The 15,930-nt window shown below is 44.8% G+C and overlaps 1 protein-coding gene across 8 annotated transcripts in view; it reads left to right on the top strand.

Annotated features, from left to right (window-relative positions):
- The window catches only part of htt (huntingtin), a 216,068-nt gene that overhangs the window by 175,683 nt on the left and 24,455 nt on the right, over positions 1 to 15,930 (top strand). For all 8 annotated transcript variants that reach the window (XM_080189503.1, XM_080189502.1, XM_080189500.1 and 5 more), the window contains 7 exons: positions 888 to 1,075; positions 4,170 to 4,296; positions 4,544 to 4,647; positions 6,935 to 7,089; positions 7,401 to 7,540; positions 12,518 to 12,600; positions 13,074 to 13,204. In XM_080189503.1, the coding sequence (XP_080045629.1) occupies positions 888 to 1,075; positions 4,170 to 4,296; positions 4,544 to 4,647; positions 6,935 to 7,089; positions 7,401 to 7,540; positions 12,518 to 12,600; positions 13,074 to 13,204 (928 nt within the window). The remainder of the gene's footprint in view (positions 1 to 887; positions 1,076 to 4,169; positions 4,297 to 4,543; positions 4,648 to 6,934; positions 7,090 to 7,400; positions 7,541 to 12,517; positions 12,601 to 13,073; positions 13,205 to 15,930) is intronic.

Here is a 15,930-nt window from a genome sequence, read left to right as displayed (position 1 = left end):
GCCCTCTAGTCCTACTGTCCTTTCTGAGCGGGAAGAACCTCTCCACCTCTATCCTATCCATCCCATTCATCATCTTATATGTCTCAATGAGATCTCCCCTCATTCTTCTAAACTCCAACGAGTACAAGCCTAGTTTATTCAGCCTCTCCTCATAGTTCAACCCCCTCAACTCTGGAATCAGCCTAGTAAACGTCCTCTGCACCCCCTCCAAGGCCAAAATATCCTTGCGTAAGTGCGGCAACCAAAACTACACACAGTACTCCAGCTGCGGCCTCACCAATGCCCTATACAGCTGCAGCAAGACCTCCCTACTTTTATATTCAATCCCCCTCGCTATGAAGTCCAGCATCCCATTTGCCTTCCTGACCACCTGCTGCACCTGCAGGCTGGGTTTTTGCGACTCATGCACAAGGACCCCGAGGTCCCTCTGCACCGTCGCCTGCTGCAGTTTTCCGCCATGTAAGTAATATTCCTTCCTACCATTCTTCCTACCAAAGTGGACAACCTCACATTTGCCAACATTAAATTCCATTTGCCAGTTCCTGGCCCATTCGCCCAGCCTATCTAGATCCTTCTGCAGACTCTCCACACCCTCCGCACGATTTGCCGTTCCACCAATCTTGGTGTCATCAGCAAATTTCGACACCATACACTCGGTTCCCTCCTCCAGATCATCTATATAAATGGTAAATAGCTGAGGCCCCAGCACCGACCCTTGGGGCACTCCACTCGTCACCAAATGCAAATAAATGCAGTTCTGTCTCTCTTCTAGTTAATGTTTTCAGTTGTGATCCTATTTGATTGGGGCAGTTATACTTGTAGTATTTTGGTTTGCAGTTATTATTGAGGTTCTGATGTCTCACCCCTTTTTACTGTCTTCCTTTTAGGATCCATGTGCATTACAGAAGCCTGTAATGTGATGACTGAAATGGTGGAATGTCTCCAGTCTATACTGTCCTCTGGACATGTCAGCAACACAAGAATCCCAGCGTTTCTGAATACAACTCTCAGGAATATTGGTATTAGCTTAGCCCGGCTGCCTCTAGTTAACAGCTATACTCGTACCCCTCCATTGGTGAGTATGGGTAATTTAATTGTCCGTCCTTGGCTTGAAGCATTTGTCTGAAGTCTTGATTGACCAGTATGTAGCTGCAGTGTTGACATACTGACAGGAGAGAGGGCGCAAAGTAGTTTTTCTTTGCTGGGGTCATGTGGCACAGGCTCAGGATATGATCGTTTAGGACTGAGATGAGGAGAAATTTCTTCACTCAAAGGGTTGTGAATCTTTGGAATTCTGCACTCCAGGGATGCTACTTCAAGGCTCAGACAGGTTTAGCTCTCATGGAATTGGACCATGTTGGGGAGCAGGTCGTAAAACAGAGTTAAGGCAGAAGATAGAACTGCGATCTTATTTAACAGCAGAAGAGGCTCAACAAGCTGTATGGTCAACTGCGCCTCCTTTTTCTTGGGTGCATTCTGCCCCCAGATAAATGTGTTGTTTTAAGACCTGACTACTGTGCTGCATTTCCTCAGTGGTGGAAAAGGAAATAACAATAGTGTTGAGAATCTGATATAAAAACACAGTTGTGGAACAATCCAGTCATTTATCTGAAAACTGGGTTCATGCTTTGGGTGTGAAATCTTCATTAGCATGTTTTGGTTTGATTTGATTTATTGTCACGTGTTAACACAGTGAAAAGTATTGTTTCTTGCGCTATAAAGACAAAACACACCTGTTAATAGAGAAGGAAACAGAGTGCAGAATGTAGTATTACAGTCATAGCTAAGATGTAGCGAAAGATCAACTTAATGCAAGGTAAGACCATTCAAAAGTGTGACAGCAGCAGGGAAGAAATTGTTCTCGAGTCGATTGGTATATGACCTCAGACTTTAGTATCTTTTTCCCAAAGGAAGAAGGTGGAAGAGAGAATATCTGGGGTGTGATCCTTAATTATGCTGGCTGCTTTGCGGCATCGGGAAGTGTAGACAGAGCCATTGGATGGGAGGCTGGTTTGCATGATGGATTGGGCTACCTTCATGACTTTTTAGTTTCTTGCAGTTTTTGGTAGAGCAGGAGCCCATACCAAGCTGTGATACAACCAGAAAGAATGCTTTCTATGGTGCATTTGTAAAAGTTGGTGAGAGTCGGAGCTAACATGCCAAATTTCCTTAATCTTCTGAGAAAGCAGAGGCATTGGTGGGCTTTCTTAACTATAGTGTTGGCATGGGGGGGAACCAGGACAGGTGGTCTCGACCCTTTCTACTTCGTGCCCATTGATGTAGACGGGCATGTTCTCCTTTATGCTTCCTGAAGTCAGTGACAATCTCCTTCGTTTTGTTGACATTGAGGGAGAGATTATTGTTGCCACACCAGTTCACCAGATTCTCTATCTCATTCCTGTATTCTATCTCGTCATTGTTTGAGATCTGACCCACTACGGTGATGTCATCAGCAAACCTGAAAATCGAATTGGAGAGGAATTTGGCCACAGTCGTGGATGTATAAGGAGTATAGTAGCCAACTGAGAATACAGCCTTGTGGGGCACTGGTGTTGAGGATGATTGTAGAGGTGGTGTTGTTGCCTATCCTCACTGAATGTGGTCTCTGAGTTAGGAAGTTCAGGATCCAGTTGTAGAGGGAGGTGCCGAGACCCAGGCCACGGAGTTTGGAATGTGGAGTGTGATGGAGATCCTGTGGACAGAGTACTGGTTCATTTTCTTGCATTTTCTGTTTGTATTTAGCATTTCCTTCATGTTTTAGTACAGCTGTTAAATTTAATCATTGATTTTCATTGGTTAATCAAACCTCCAGCTGTAATGCCTTTGAAGAACTTGCCGAATGGAGTATATTGTATGCAATTTAACTTTAATCCAAGTAAAACATCCTAATCAAATTTTTGGCACAGTTTCCATATTTCTTCAATCCCTTATCCTTCATCCACCCAGTCTAATCATCAATGTTGACGTTTATCCAACCGCAGTCCTTTGGAAATGAATTCACATTTGCACTGTCAAAATCTTCCTCCTGCATACACTTTCATTTAATCTTACATTTGTGGTTCCTGGAAACAGCCCGTTTTAAATATCTTGTCTTATACTTTCTTAATTTTAAGTACTGCTCTCATATCGATCTGTATCATACTAGCAAAGAAACCTGACTTTCCGAGCTTTTCTTGGTTATTTATGACAGCATACTGTCAGACTTCTTCTCTAACCACGCTTCCCTCAGTCTACTCTTCCTTCGAAAGCCTCAGGCTGACTGTGACCTAATCATTGCTTTATGCCTTTTCTCTTACTGTTTTGATGTCCTGCACTATGCCTTCTCTCTTCTCCTTGGATTCCCATTGCATTATGGGATTCCCCTGTTGTCAAGTTGTTAAAACCTGATGGTGCTCAGGTATGCTAATTTCCTTATCTCTCACCAGTTTAAATTCTTGTGGCTGCCAGACAGCCCAGCGAGCAACAACAAATTATCACTGACTGAACTTTAGTCAGGCTGCATTTGGAGTGTTGTGTGCAGCTCTGGTCACCATATTACCAGAAGGACACGGATGCTTTGGATAGGGTGCAAAGAAGGTTTACTAGGATGTTGCCCGGTTTGGAGGGTTTTAGGTACGAGGAGAGGTTGGATAAACGTGGAGTATTTTCACTGGAAAGATGGAGACTGAGGGGGTGATCTGATAGAGGTCTACAGAATTATGAAAGGCATATACTGGGTGGATAGTCAGAGGCCTTTCCCAGGGTGGAAGCCTCAATTACAAGAGGGCATAAGTCTGAGGTGAGAGGTAGTAAGCTTAGGGGAGATGTGCGGGGAAGTATTTTCAAAGGATGGTGGGTGTCTGGAACTCGCTGCCAGTGGAAGTGGTGGAAGCAGGCACACAACCAACATTCCTGATGGAGACACAACCAGGAGGTGAACAGAGGGATAAAAACCACGTATCAGTGTAGGCTTAGTTAGGCCAAAGGGCCTGTTCCTGTGCTGTATTGTTCTTTGAAGGCTTGCTGTCAAAAACTTTGCAGCAGAAGGCTCTGTTTCAGACATATTGCGCATCATTTACTCTGGGTCAAGATTTGCAGACCAAATAAGCAATTTTGAACTTGCACGTCGCTAACTTCGGTTCATGCAGACAATGTTTCCTCTCCGTTAACTCACAATCAGTTTTCCTCAGGTGTGGAAGTTGGGATGGTCGCCACAAGCGGGGGGTGAATTTGGTACAACTCTGCCTGAAATTCCCGTCGAGTTTCTTCAGGAAAAAGAGGTCTTCAAAGAGTTCATCTATAGGATAAATGTTCTTGGTAAGTGGGAAAAACTTAGGAGAAAATAGATCCTTGCCTGGATTTTACTGGCTGCTGTTCGTTTATAGACTCTTAGATTCGTACAATTTCATTCAAAGTGGCATTCGTGGTGCACCATTGTGTTGTGGCTTTTATTGCGTGCTTGGCCTTTGGCCCTGTGCCAAAGCTTTGATTGAGATAAAATGTTACTGATTTGAAGTGCAGGAGTCAGAAATACCCGCAGTACAATTGGCTTCATGTGTTTCAGGGTGGACCAGCCGCACTCAGTTTGAGGAAACCTGGGCAACCCTTCTTGGTGTGCTTGTGACTCAACCACTCGCGATGGACCAGGAAGAGGAGGTTCCTCAAGAGGTACAATCAAGTGGAAATGGAGATAAGAGGCACTGGGATATGTGGAATTAATATTTTGTGGTTGAAGGAGTTGGTGTTGCACTGAACTGGGTATCTTAAGTTCTGTTCCCCCATTCATTTGCTTGTTCTCCTGAACAGCTGAGTTTCTGACCTGGGCTATGTCTTTGGATGCACAGAGGTCAGACGCTTGGGGCAGCACGATGGCACAATGATTAGTGCTGCTGCCTTACAGCTCCAGGGACCCGAGTTGTCTCTGCAGAGTCAGCACATTCTCCCCGTATTTGCGTAAGTTTCTTCCGGATGCTCCAATTTTCTCCCACAGTCTAAAAGACGCACCGGTTAGGTGTGTTGGCCGTGCTAAATTCTCCTTCTGTGTACCCAAACAGGTGCCAGAGTGTGACGACTAGAGAATTTTCATTGTAACTTCATTGCAGTGTTAATGTAAGCCTACTTTTAACTAATAAATAAACTTTACTTGGTGAAAATTGGAGAGATACTTGGTTACGTAGGAACATAAGAAAAAGGACGGAGGAGGCCATTCGGCTTCAAGTCTGTCCTGCCATTCAACTAGATCATAGTTGATCTTCTGTCTCAGTGCCAGCTCCCTGTACTATTCCTGCATCCATTGATATCTTCAATATTTAGAAAAACTTTTAAAATTTCTCACTGATATATCAGATAAATTCACATTCCTTCCAGCCCTACCAAAGGGGCATGTTCAAAAGGAGGGTGATTCAGAAGGGGCAATTTTTGGCTGCCAAAACTGGCTGGGAGAGAATCCGATGTCATTTTTTAAAAAAAAATCTTGAACAGTGTCAACCCGCCTCCGATATGCCGACTTCTGTGTTTAACGGAGGCAGGACAGTGAGTAGGCAGCCAGTCCCAGGAAGCAGGCTGACTGTTTAAAAAAAAATAACAAAGCTGGGAGCCTCTCATTGAACCTGTCCCAATGGGTTTTCCAGATCTCGGGGAAATATGGCAGCTCAAAGGAGCCAAGGGCAGCTTTGGGGACAAGCTAAATGCCTTTTCAGCACTGCTTGAGAGTGAAGAGGAGCAGGAGTGCTTCCCCTAAACATGTCAAATGTACCTACTTCCTCACAATAGATACCACTCCTTTTTTTTTGCTGTCGGACCCAATCCCTCAACTGTATCAGACAGCCTCCATCAGATTGGAATAGCCTTGGAAACTGACCCTCCCTGGATCAGGGATTGGACATTACCACACGCCCCCCCCCCCCCCCCCCCCCCCCACCCGGCCAAGGTCCAGAGCACGCACCACCCCCCAAATATCCAATCAACACAGCAGCAAATTCCTCACCTACACATGCCCCAGCTCCTGTCTCTGAGGCCGCCTCCAGAGCGTTAGCTGTCCAACAGTTGATCAGTTAGGTTGACTTCTGGATTGAGAACTTGGTGAAAAGCAAAAATTTCATGTTATGCTGGTAAAACTCAACAATGTGCAGAGAAATTCAGACTTCGAGGTTCCCTAACCAAAGCTGCTTCCCCTCCAATCCTAGCAACGAAATCTGTCCCTAGCAGTATTGGAACAACAGAACCAGTGTTGCAGCTCAGTCCCCAAGAATCTGCTTCCGCTGCCTTTTGAGGAAGAGAGTTCGAAAGACACCCAACCCGCAGAGAAAAATCTCTCCTTATCTCGGCCCAAGATGGGCTGCCCTTTATTAAACAGTTACTCCTTGTACTAGATTCCCTCAGAAGGGGAAGTATCCTCTCCATATCTATCCTGTTACAACCCCTCAGGATTTTAATGTTTCAATCAAGTCATGTCATACACTCCTAAACTCCAGCAGATATTGAGTAGTAAGCTGTATTAGTAGTGAGATGGATTAGTATCGGTAACATTTTTACTTCAGCAGTAGCAAGGGAAACGAGTTGCCAAATTCTAAATTAAACCCAGGGTATTTAGGGTTGATGTTAGGAGTTACGACTTCATACAGATGGTAATGTAATTCTCTCCTCTCGTTCCATCCTCAAGAAAATGCTGTTTAGATTGAAAATTTCAAAACTGATTAATAGGTGTTTCCAGGCAAAGGTTTTGAGGTTTGCGAAGCCAGGGTGGATTGATACAGTCAAGATAGAAATGAGCCATGTTGAATGGTACAGTAAGTAATCTCACAGCATCAAGTTAAAGTCAAACAGGTTTATTTGGTAGCACCAGCTTTCATAGCACTACTTCTTCACCTGATGAAGGAGCGAAGCTTCAAAAGCTCGTGCTACCAAATAAGTATTGGACTTTTTGTAACAGCAGCCTCTTCATTATTTTATTAAGGAGGATACGGAGAGGACCCAGATTAATATTCTTGCGGTGCAAGCAATAACATCCTTGGTGCTAAGTGCTATGTCAATTCCAGTGGCAGGGAACCCAGCAACCAGCTGTCTTGAACATCAGCCTCGTAATAAAGCTCTGAAGGCTCTGGACACAAGGTGAGTTATATAGTATATCCAGCTATAGGCATGACAATTATTTTTCATCTGTAAAAATGCCTGTCATTGCAACAACTAGTATTTATATAGTTCCTTTTAATGTAGTAAAACTTTCCAAGCCATTTCCCAGGATGAGTATCAATCACAAGTTCATGAATCTTTCAGTTTGTGAATAGTTCAGCATCTGTTCTCCTTGCCTGATTTCTTAAATTTTGACATGATTTGGGTGGAAGACCTGTAAAGCTGCTGTTACTTCCTTTTTGATGCATGTTTGATGGCTGAGCTAATGCTTTTGACAAACCCGTTCACAGATTCGGAAGAAAACTTAGTGTCATTCGAGGGATAGTGGAACGAGAAATCCAAGCAATGGTATCAAAAAGGGACAACATAGCAACACACTACCCTTATCAGGCATGGGATCCTGTTCCTTCCCTCTCCCATTCAACATCTGGTATGTTGTCTTTTTAATATTTAACTCGCTATTCACCATTCTTGGTCTGTTGAATTTCCTAATTTGTAGCTTCAGATTAGCTTCAAACTACTCTTTTTTAAGTGATGCTTATGCTCATTATGGGAGTAGGGCACTGGAATAAATCATCTTTACCGTGAATCATCATGGTAAAGAAGGAATGTAGGAGGAGGGATAACCAGCCATGGTTATCGAAGGAAATAAAGGAGAGTATTAAATTAAAAGCTGATGCGTTCAGAGTGGCTAAAAGTAGTGGGTGATTAGAAGATTGGGAAAGGTTTAAAAATCAACAAAGAATGACTAAGAAGTTGATAAAGAAAGGAAGGATAGACTATGAAGCTAAACTAGCACTAAATATAAAAAAGGACAGTAAGAATTTTTACAAATATATGAAGAGGAGGCTGGCTACAGTGAATGTTGGACCCTTAGAGGATGAGGGGGGAGATTTAGTGGTGGGAGATGAGGAAATGGCTGAGGCCTTTAAGTTTTTTGCCTCACTCTTCACGGAGGAGGACGCGAATAGTTTGCTGGATATTAAAGATGGAAGGATGCTAAGAGTTGAGGGCCTGAATGCGATTACTGTCACTAGAGAGGTAGTGCTTGATAGACTAACGGGACTGATGGTGGACAAGTCCCCAGGACCGGATGGAATGCATCCCAGGGTTTTGAAGGAAATGGCAGAGGTGATAGTGGATGCCTTAGTGATTATTTACCAAAATTCGCTGGATTCCGGGGAAGTGCCAGAAGATTGGAAAACGGCTAATGTTACGCCGCTGTTTTAAAAAAGATAGCAGACAAAAGGCAGGGAATTATAGGCTGGTTAGTTTAACATCTGTAGTTGGAAAAATGCTTGAATCTGTCATCAGAGAAGAAATAGCGAGGCACCTGGAAAGGAATGATTTGATAGAGCAGACGCAGCACGGATTCGTTAAGGGGAAGTCGTGTTTGACGAATTTATTGGATTTCTATGAGGATGTGACTAGTGCATTGGAAAGAGGGGAACCGGTGGATGTGGTGTTTCTCCATTTTCAAAAGGCATTTGATAAGGTGCCTCTCAAAAGGTTGCTGCAGAAGGTTAGGGTGCATGGAGTTGGGGGTAAGGTGTTAGCGTGGATAGAAGATTGGGTGTCTAATAGGAGGCAGACAGTTGGTATCAATGTGTGCTAATGTGATTGGCGGTTGGTGACTAGTGGAGTGCCGCAGGGATCGGTGCTGGGGCCTCAGCTATTTACCATTTATATAGATGATCTGGAGGACGGCGCTGAGTGTAGGGTGACGAAATTTGCTGATGACAAAGATGAGTGGAAAAGCAAATTGTGCGGACGGTGTGGAAAGTCTGCAGAGGGATCTGGATAGGCTGAGCAAGTGGGCGAGGACCTGGCAGATGGAGTACAATGTTAGCAAGTGTGAGGTTATCCACTTTGGCAGAAATAATAGTAGGAGGGATTACTATTTAAAGGGTGAAAAGCTGCAGCATGCTACGGTGCAGAGGGACCTGGGGGTCCTTGTGCATGAGTCGCAAAAACCCAGTCTGCAGGTGCAGCAGGTGATCAAGAAGGCGAATGGAATGCTGGCCTTCATAGTGAGGGGGATAGAATATAAAAGCAGGGAGGTCTTGCTGCAACTGTACAGGGCACTGGTGAGGCCACAGCTGGAGTACTGTGTGCAGTTTTGGTTGCCGCACTTGCGCAAGGATATTTTGGCGTTGGAGGGAGCTCAGAGGAGGTTCACTAGGCTGATACCGGAGATGAGGGGGCTGGACTATGAAGAGAGACTAAATAGACTGGGTCTGTACTCGTTGGAGTTTAGAAGGATGAGGGGTGGATCTTAGAGACATATAAGATAATGAAGGGGATGGATAGGGTAGAGGTAGAGAGATTCTTCCCGCTTAGAAAGGATAGCAGGACTAGAGGGCACAGCCTCAAGATAAGGACGGGGAGTGGGGGGGGAGCAGTTTAGATCGGAGTTGAGGAGGAACTTCTTCACTCAAAGGGTGGTGAATCTCTGGAATTCTCTGCCCGTTGAAGTGGTGGAGGCTACCTCGCTAAATGTATTTAAGTCACGGGTAGATAGGTTTTTGACAGACGAGGGAATTAAGGGTTATGGGGAGAGGGCGGGAAAGTGGAACTGATCCACTTCAGATCAGCTATGATCTTACTGAATGGCGGGGCAGGCTCGAAGGGCTAGATGGCCTACTCCTGCTCCTATTTCTTATGTTCTTATAAGAACATATGTTCTTATAAGAACATAAGAAATAGGAGCAGGAGTAGGCCATCTAGCCCCTCGAGCCTGCCCCGCCATTCAATAAGATCATGGCTGATCTGTCGTGGCTCAGTTCCACGTTCCCGCCCTCTCCCCATAACCCTTAATCCCCTCTCTTATCAAAAACCCATCAACCTGTGTCTTAAAAATATTTAGCGAGGTAGCCTCCACCACTTCAACGGGCAGAGAATTCCAGAGATTCACCACCCTTTGAGTGAAGAAGTTCTTCCTCAACTCCGTTCTAAACTGCCCCCCCTTATCTTGAGGCTGTGCCCCCTAGTCCTACTGTCCTTTCTGAGCGGGAAGAGTCTCTCCACCTCTATCCTATCCATCCCATTCATCATCTTATACGTCTCAATAAGGTCTCCCCTCATTCTTCTAAACTCTAACGAATACAAGCCTAGTTTATTCAGCCTCTCCTCATAGCTCAACCCCTTTAACTCCAGCATCAGCCTAGTAAACCTCCTCTGCACTCCCTCCAAGGCCAAAATATCCTTGCGTAAGTACGGCGCCCAAAACTGCACACAGTACTCCAGCTGCGGCCTCACCAATGCCCTATATAGCCGCAGCAAGACCTCCCTACTTTTATATTCAATCCCCCTCACTATGAAGGCCAGCATCCCATTTGCCTTCCTGACCACCTGCTGCACCTGCAGGCTGGGTTTTTGCGACTCATGCACAAGGACCCCGAGGTCCCTCTGCACCGTCGCCTGCTGCAGTTTTTCTCCACGTAAGTAATATTCCTTCCTACCATTATTCCTACCAAAGTGGACCACCTCGCACTTGCCAACATTAAATTCCATTTGCCAGTTTCTGGCCCATTCGCCCAGCCTATCTAGATCCTTCTGCAGACTCTCACCACCCTCCGCGCAATTTGCCGTTCCACCAATCTTGGTGTCATCAGCAAATTTTGACACCATACACTCGGTTCCCTCCTCCAGATCATCTATATAAATGGTAAATAGCTGAGGCCCCAGCACCGACCCCTGGGGCACCCCACTAGTCACCAACCGCCAATCCGAATAGCACCCATTGACCCCCACTCTCTGCCTCCTATTTGACAACCAGTCCTCTATCCACGCTAACACCCTACCCCCAACTCCATGTCCCCTGACCTTCTGCAATAACCTCTTGTGAGGTACCTTGTCAAACGCCTTCTGAAAATCAAGAAAGACCACATCCACCGGCTCTCCTCTATGCACCGCCCATCCTCATAGAACTCCAGTAAATTTGTCAGACACGACTTCCCCTTAACGAAACCGTGCTGCGTCTGCTCTATCAAGCAATTCCCCTCAAGATGCCTCGCTATTTCCTCCTTGATGATGGATTCTAACATTTTACCTACAACAGACGTTAAACTAACTGGCCTATAATTCCCTGCCTTTTGCCTGGCACCCTTCTTAAACAACGGCGTAACATTAGCCGCTTTCCAATCTTCTGGCACTTCCCCGGAATCCAGCGACGTCTGGAAAACAACCACCAAGGCATCCACTATGACCTCCGCCATTTCTTTCAGAACCCTCGGATGCATTCCATCCGGTCCTGAGGACTTGTCCACAATCAGCCCCTCCAGTCCGCCTCTCTAGTAACAATAATGTCATTGAGACCCTCCGGTCCTACCACCTTTCCATCTCTAACACCCGGCAAATTATTCACGTCCTCCTCCATGAAGACCGAAACAAAAAAGATATTCAAGACCTCAGCCATTTCCCCATCCCCTACCACTAAGTCCCCCTTCTCATCCTCTAAGGGTCCAACGTTCACCCTAGCCAGCCTTTTCCTTTTTATATACTTATAAAAACTCTTGCTATCCTTTTTTATATTAAGTGCTAGCCCAGCTTCATAGTTTCTCCTACCCTTCTTTATCAACTTCTTTGTCAATCTTTGTTGACATTTAAACCTCTCCCAATCCTCTTCTCGCCCACTACTCTTAGCTACTCTAAATTCCTCCGCTTTTAATTTAACACTTTCCTTCACCTCCTTCGTTATGTTCTCATCTCCAATGTATATTCTGTGTTGGACCAAGAGCATGCAATTAGATCTTTCTGACATCCAGAGAGTGTTGTAAGTGAGGGAGCCTGAGCAAGAGGAACAGCTGGATTACATTGTAAAGCTAAGTTTTATTAAATAATACTATGCTGAACTCAGCAATGATGTAGATGTTGGAATGTTTCCCAACATTGCCTAAAGTAAGTAGAGAAGTTTAGAATGAACAAACTCAGCCATAAGAACATAAGAACATAAGAAATAGGAGCAGGAGTAGGCCATCTGGCCCTTCGAGCCTGCCCCGCCATTCAATAAGATCATGGCTGATCTGTCGTGGCTCAGTTCCACTTTCCCGCCCTCTCCCCATAACCCTTAATCCCCTCTCTTATCAAAAACCCATCAACCCGCTTCTTAAAAATATTTAGCGAGGTAGCCTCCACCACTTCAACGGGCAGAGAATTCCAGAGATTCACCACCCTTTGAGTGAAGAAGTTCCTCCTCAACTCCGTTCTGAACCGCCCCCCCTTTATCTTGAGGCTGTGCCCCCTAGTCCTACTGTCTTTTTTGAGCGGGAAGAGTCTTTCCACCTCTATCCTATCCATCCCATTCATCATAACCTTCAATTATGATTAATTATACCATTATGTTATTTATGGGAACTGTTTTCACTCCATTTATTGTGTGTATTTCTTTTTACTTTATTACAACTAGGTGTCTTGATCAGTCATGAGAAGCTTTTGCTGCAGATAAACGCAGAACGGGAAATGGGGAACATGGACTATAAACTGGGGCAGGTATAGTAAAAGTGTGTGATACTTGGTGTCCCTAGGTTATTTTGAAGTGGAGAATATTGCTGCTCGAGCTCAACTCTGTCCCTGCCCTTTATTCGTGTTTGTGCATTTTCACAGACAGCAGGAAGGAAGTTGCTGTGTTGTGACGTGGTGTAGCAGCTCTGAAATTTAAATCCCCCTTTTGTAGAATGGCCAAGTTGCACTGACTATGATTACCCAATGTAGCAAGAACCAAGAAGCAAAACTGTGGGCCAATAATTCAATTAAACTACTGACCTCTGGATGGTTTTGTATGGGTTTTGCAACCTGGCCTTTCATTGACGTTGATTGCAAAGGCTTCTGGGTGGAGAGTGGAAACCAGTGGGAGGGTTGCTGCAAAACTTAGGATTTTCAGAAGGGAAAAGGAATAATACTTGGTAAATAATGTTCTTCAATTGTGACGGTGAATTCATGAGATGTTTGTCCCTTGTGTCCAGGTCTCCATTCATTCTGTTTGGCTGGGCAACAACATAACCCCCTTGAGAGAAGAGGAGTGGGATGAAGATGAGGAAGATGAAAGTGATGTGCCCGCTGCATCTTCACCTCCAACCTCTCCAATTAATTCCAGGTCAGTCTAGAATTGCCACCAACAAACAGTGCTTTAATTCTTGTCACCGTGTTAGACAGTCAGTGTTACTAAATCCATCATACTCACTGAGCCACTTTTGTACAGTTTTAGCAAAAGGATTAGAATCTTGCTCTATGAATCAAGTGGGCACAGAGCATAGGCAAACTTTGCAAAGGGAAAAATGGAGATCTAGAATCGTGCAATGGTAAATAGTTGTTTGATAGTACAGAAGTTGCATTTTGCTGAAAAATACTTTTGTCGAAGCTTTTTGTCTTCTTCAGGATATTCCCAAGAGTATGGTTGGCAAATGCACATTAATCAGCACTCTCTTCTCATGCAGCATAAATTTGTCAATTTCCCTTGCATTGTGTTCTTGTCAAAGTACTGATGAGTGCAAGAGAAAAAAAATTCATTTTTTCCCTTTCCAGCAATACTCGTGGGTAGTAAATATGTGCTGTAGTAAGTGCAGCAGATTTATTATTTTGGCCTATCAGATGTCCCAATGTGCACAGTCCAACTTGCCATCAAGTGTCCAGACCATGCAACTGAAACTTTCGTAAGTACAGACTTATGTTTGATTGATGTGGGATGTACAGTAGCTCCATATAGGAACTTAATTCCCTAAATTCATTAAAGCCCTATCTGCCTTGGATACGGGATGGTGCAAGAGGCCTGGAGGATTGTAAGTACTACACCCCTGCTCGGTGGAATAGAAAGGAGAAATCAACCAGATGATACAAAACTTGGAGATGTAGTAACAGTCTTGAGGACGTATATTGGTGAAATGGGTAGACATGCTGTAGGTGAAATTTAACACACCAGATGTGAAGTGATATATTTTGGTAGGAAGAATGAAGAGAATATAAAACACTGCCTGCTGTGATTGTGGAGTGGGACACTTTTTAGGAACTGTCAAGTGGTTATTGGTTAGGCATATGGAGCACACCAGAATTATAGGGATAGCTTGATCTTGGGTTCAGACATAGCTCGGCACAACATTGAGGGTCAAAGGGCCTGTACTGTGCTGCATGTTTCTGAACGGTATAGCTATAAAACGGCTGCAGGAACACAGACACAGATGTATGTGTGTCAATTGTGGAAGGTGGTAGGACAAGTTGGAAAGGTATTTATAATAGTAAATAGGGTCCTTGGCTTTTTTATTAGAGGAATAGAGCAACAGAATTATGCTAAACCTTTATCAGACACTTGATTGCATCCCGTATGGAGTTTTTTTATCCAGTTCTCGGCACATTTTAGTAGGGGTGACGAGGCTTTGGAGAGCGTGCAGAAGAGATTTACTAAAATGTTCCAGGGATGAAGAATTTGAGTTCTATAAGGAGGCTGTTAGAATTGTTCTAGCAGTAGAGGATGTTAAGAGATTTGATAGTTGTTTGAAATCATAAAATCTCCGCAGTGCTGCAGGAAGTCATTTGGCCCATTGCATCTGGCAACAATCCCACTAGGCCACAGCCCCTCAACCTCACCTAATTTACCCTGGTAATCCCCCTGACAAAAAGGGGTAATTAAGTATGGTCAGTCAACCTAACCAGCACGTCTTTGGACTGTGGGAGGAAACCGGAGCACCCCAAGGAAACCCATGCAGACACGGGGAGAACATGCAAACTCCACAGTGACCAAAGGCCGGAATCGAACCCAGGTCCCTGGCGCTGTGAGGCAGCAGTGCTAACCACTGTGCTGCCCCTGAAAATCCTGAATGACCAACTAACATTGTCAGTACAGAATACTTGGTATCGGTTTTCTGGTTGTCAGAAGTCAAGTAGGAAGAATGCCATCCTCTCAGTGGATCATCCAAGTGTCAACACCTCAGACTGGCTGTTCAATCAAGAGTTCCCTGGAGTATTGTGAATCATCAGTTATTGGATTACTGCACCTGCCACACAGAATCAGTCCCCTTCCAATCTCTCAGCACCAGGAACCTGGATTCAATTCCAGCCTTGCATCAGTGTCTGTGGGGAGTTTACACATTCTTCCCATGTTTGCGTGGGTATCCTCCAGGTGCTCTGGTTTCCTCCCACAGTCCAATGATGTGCAGGGTAGGTTGATTGGCTATGCTAAGTTGCTCCTTAGTGTCAAGGAGATTAGGAGGGTAAATGGACGGTTACGGGGATAGAGCCTGAGTGGAATTGTGGTCGATGTGGACTCAATGGGCTGAATGGCCGCCGCCTTCTGCACTGTAGGGTTTGAGTGGTGAGCGTGGTCAAATCCTGGCTTTTCAGATGAGTGACTCACGATTCTTATCCATAAGCATGTTGAAACAGCATGTTGAATCATGCAATCCCCTGCCCCTGCTAAGATTAGCTGGTTTGAATGGCATAGTGCCACTATCACATGGTGCATGTGCCAGATTGGGGGGGGGGATTAACAGAAGCCTAATGCAGTGAGAATTTCATAGCTGTCAAATAGCTGTGCATAATGTGTCCTGGCAGCATCCATCTGTCACCATGGAGATCACAGGATTGATCAGATAGGGATAGTGCTTCAGCTGATTAGCTTAGCTGTTCCTGAGTTCTACAACAACAACAACAACTTGCACTTACAAAGTACCTTTTTAGTAGTAAGGTACCCTAAGGCACTTCACGAGAGTGTGATAAGCCACAGAGGAGATATTAGGACAGAGGGCCAAGAACATGGTCAGATTTTAAGTGGGGAGGCGGAGAGAGCTGTGGTCAGGGGAAGGGTAAAGAGACAGAGGTGTTGAAGAAGAG

Source organism: Carcharhinus amblyrhynchos, chromosome 5, assembly GCF_965287045.1.
Source record: "Carcharhinus amblyrhynchos chromosome 5, sCarAmb.v2.hapA, whole genome shotgun sequence".
NCBI classification, from domain to species: domain Eukaryota; kingdom Metazoa; phylum Chordata; class Chondrichthyes; order Carcharhiniformes; family Carcharhinidae; genus Carcharhinus; species Carcharhinus amblyrhynchos.
Note: the sequence above shows the minus strand (reverse complement) of the source record. Positions and strands in the feature narration are given on the sequence as shown.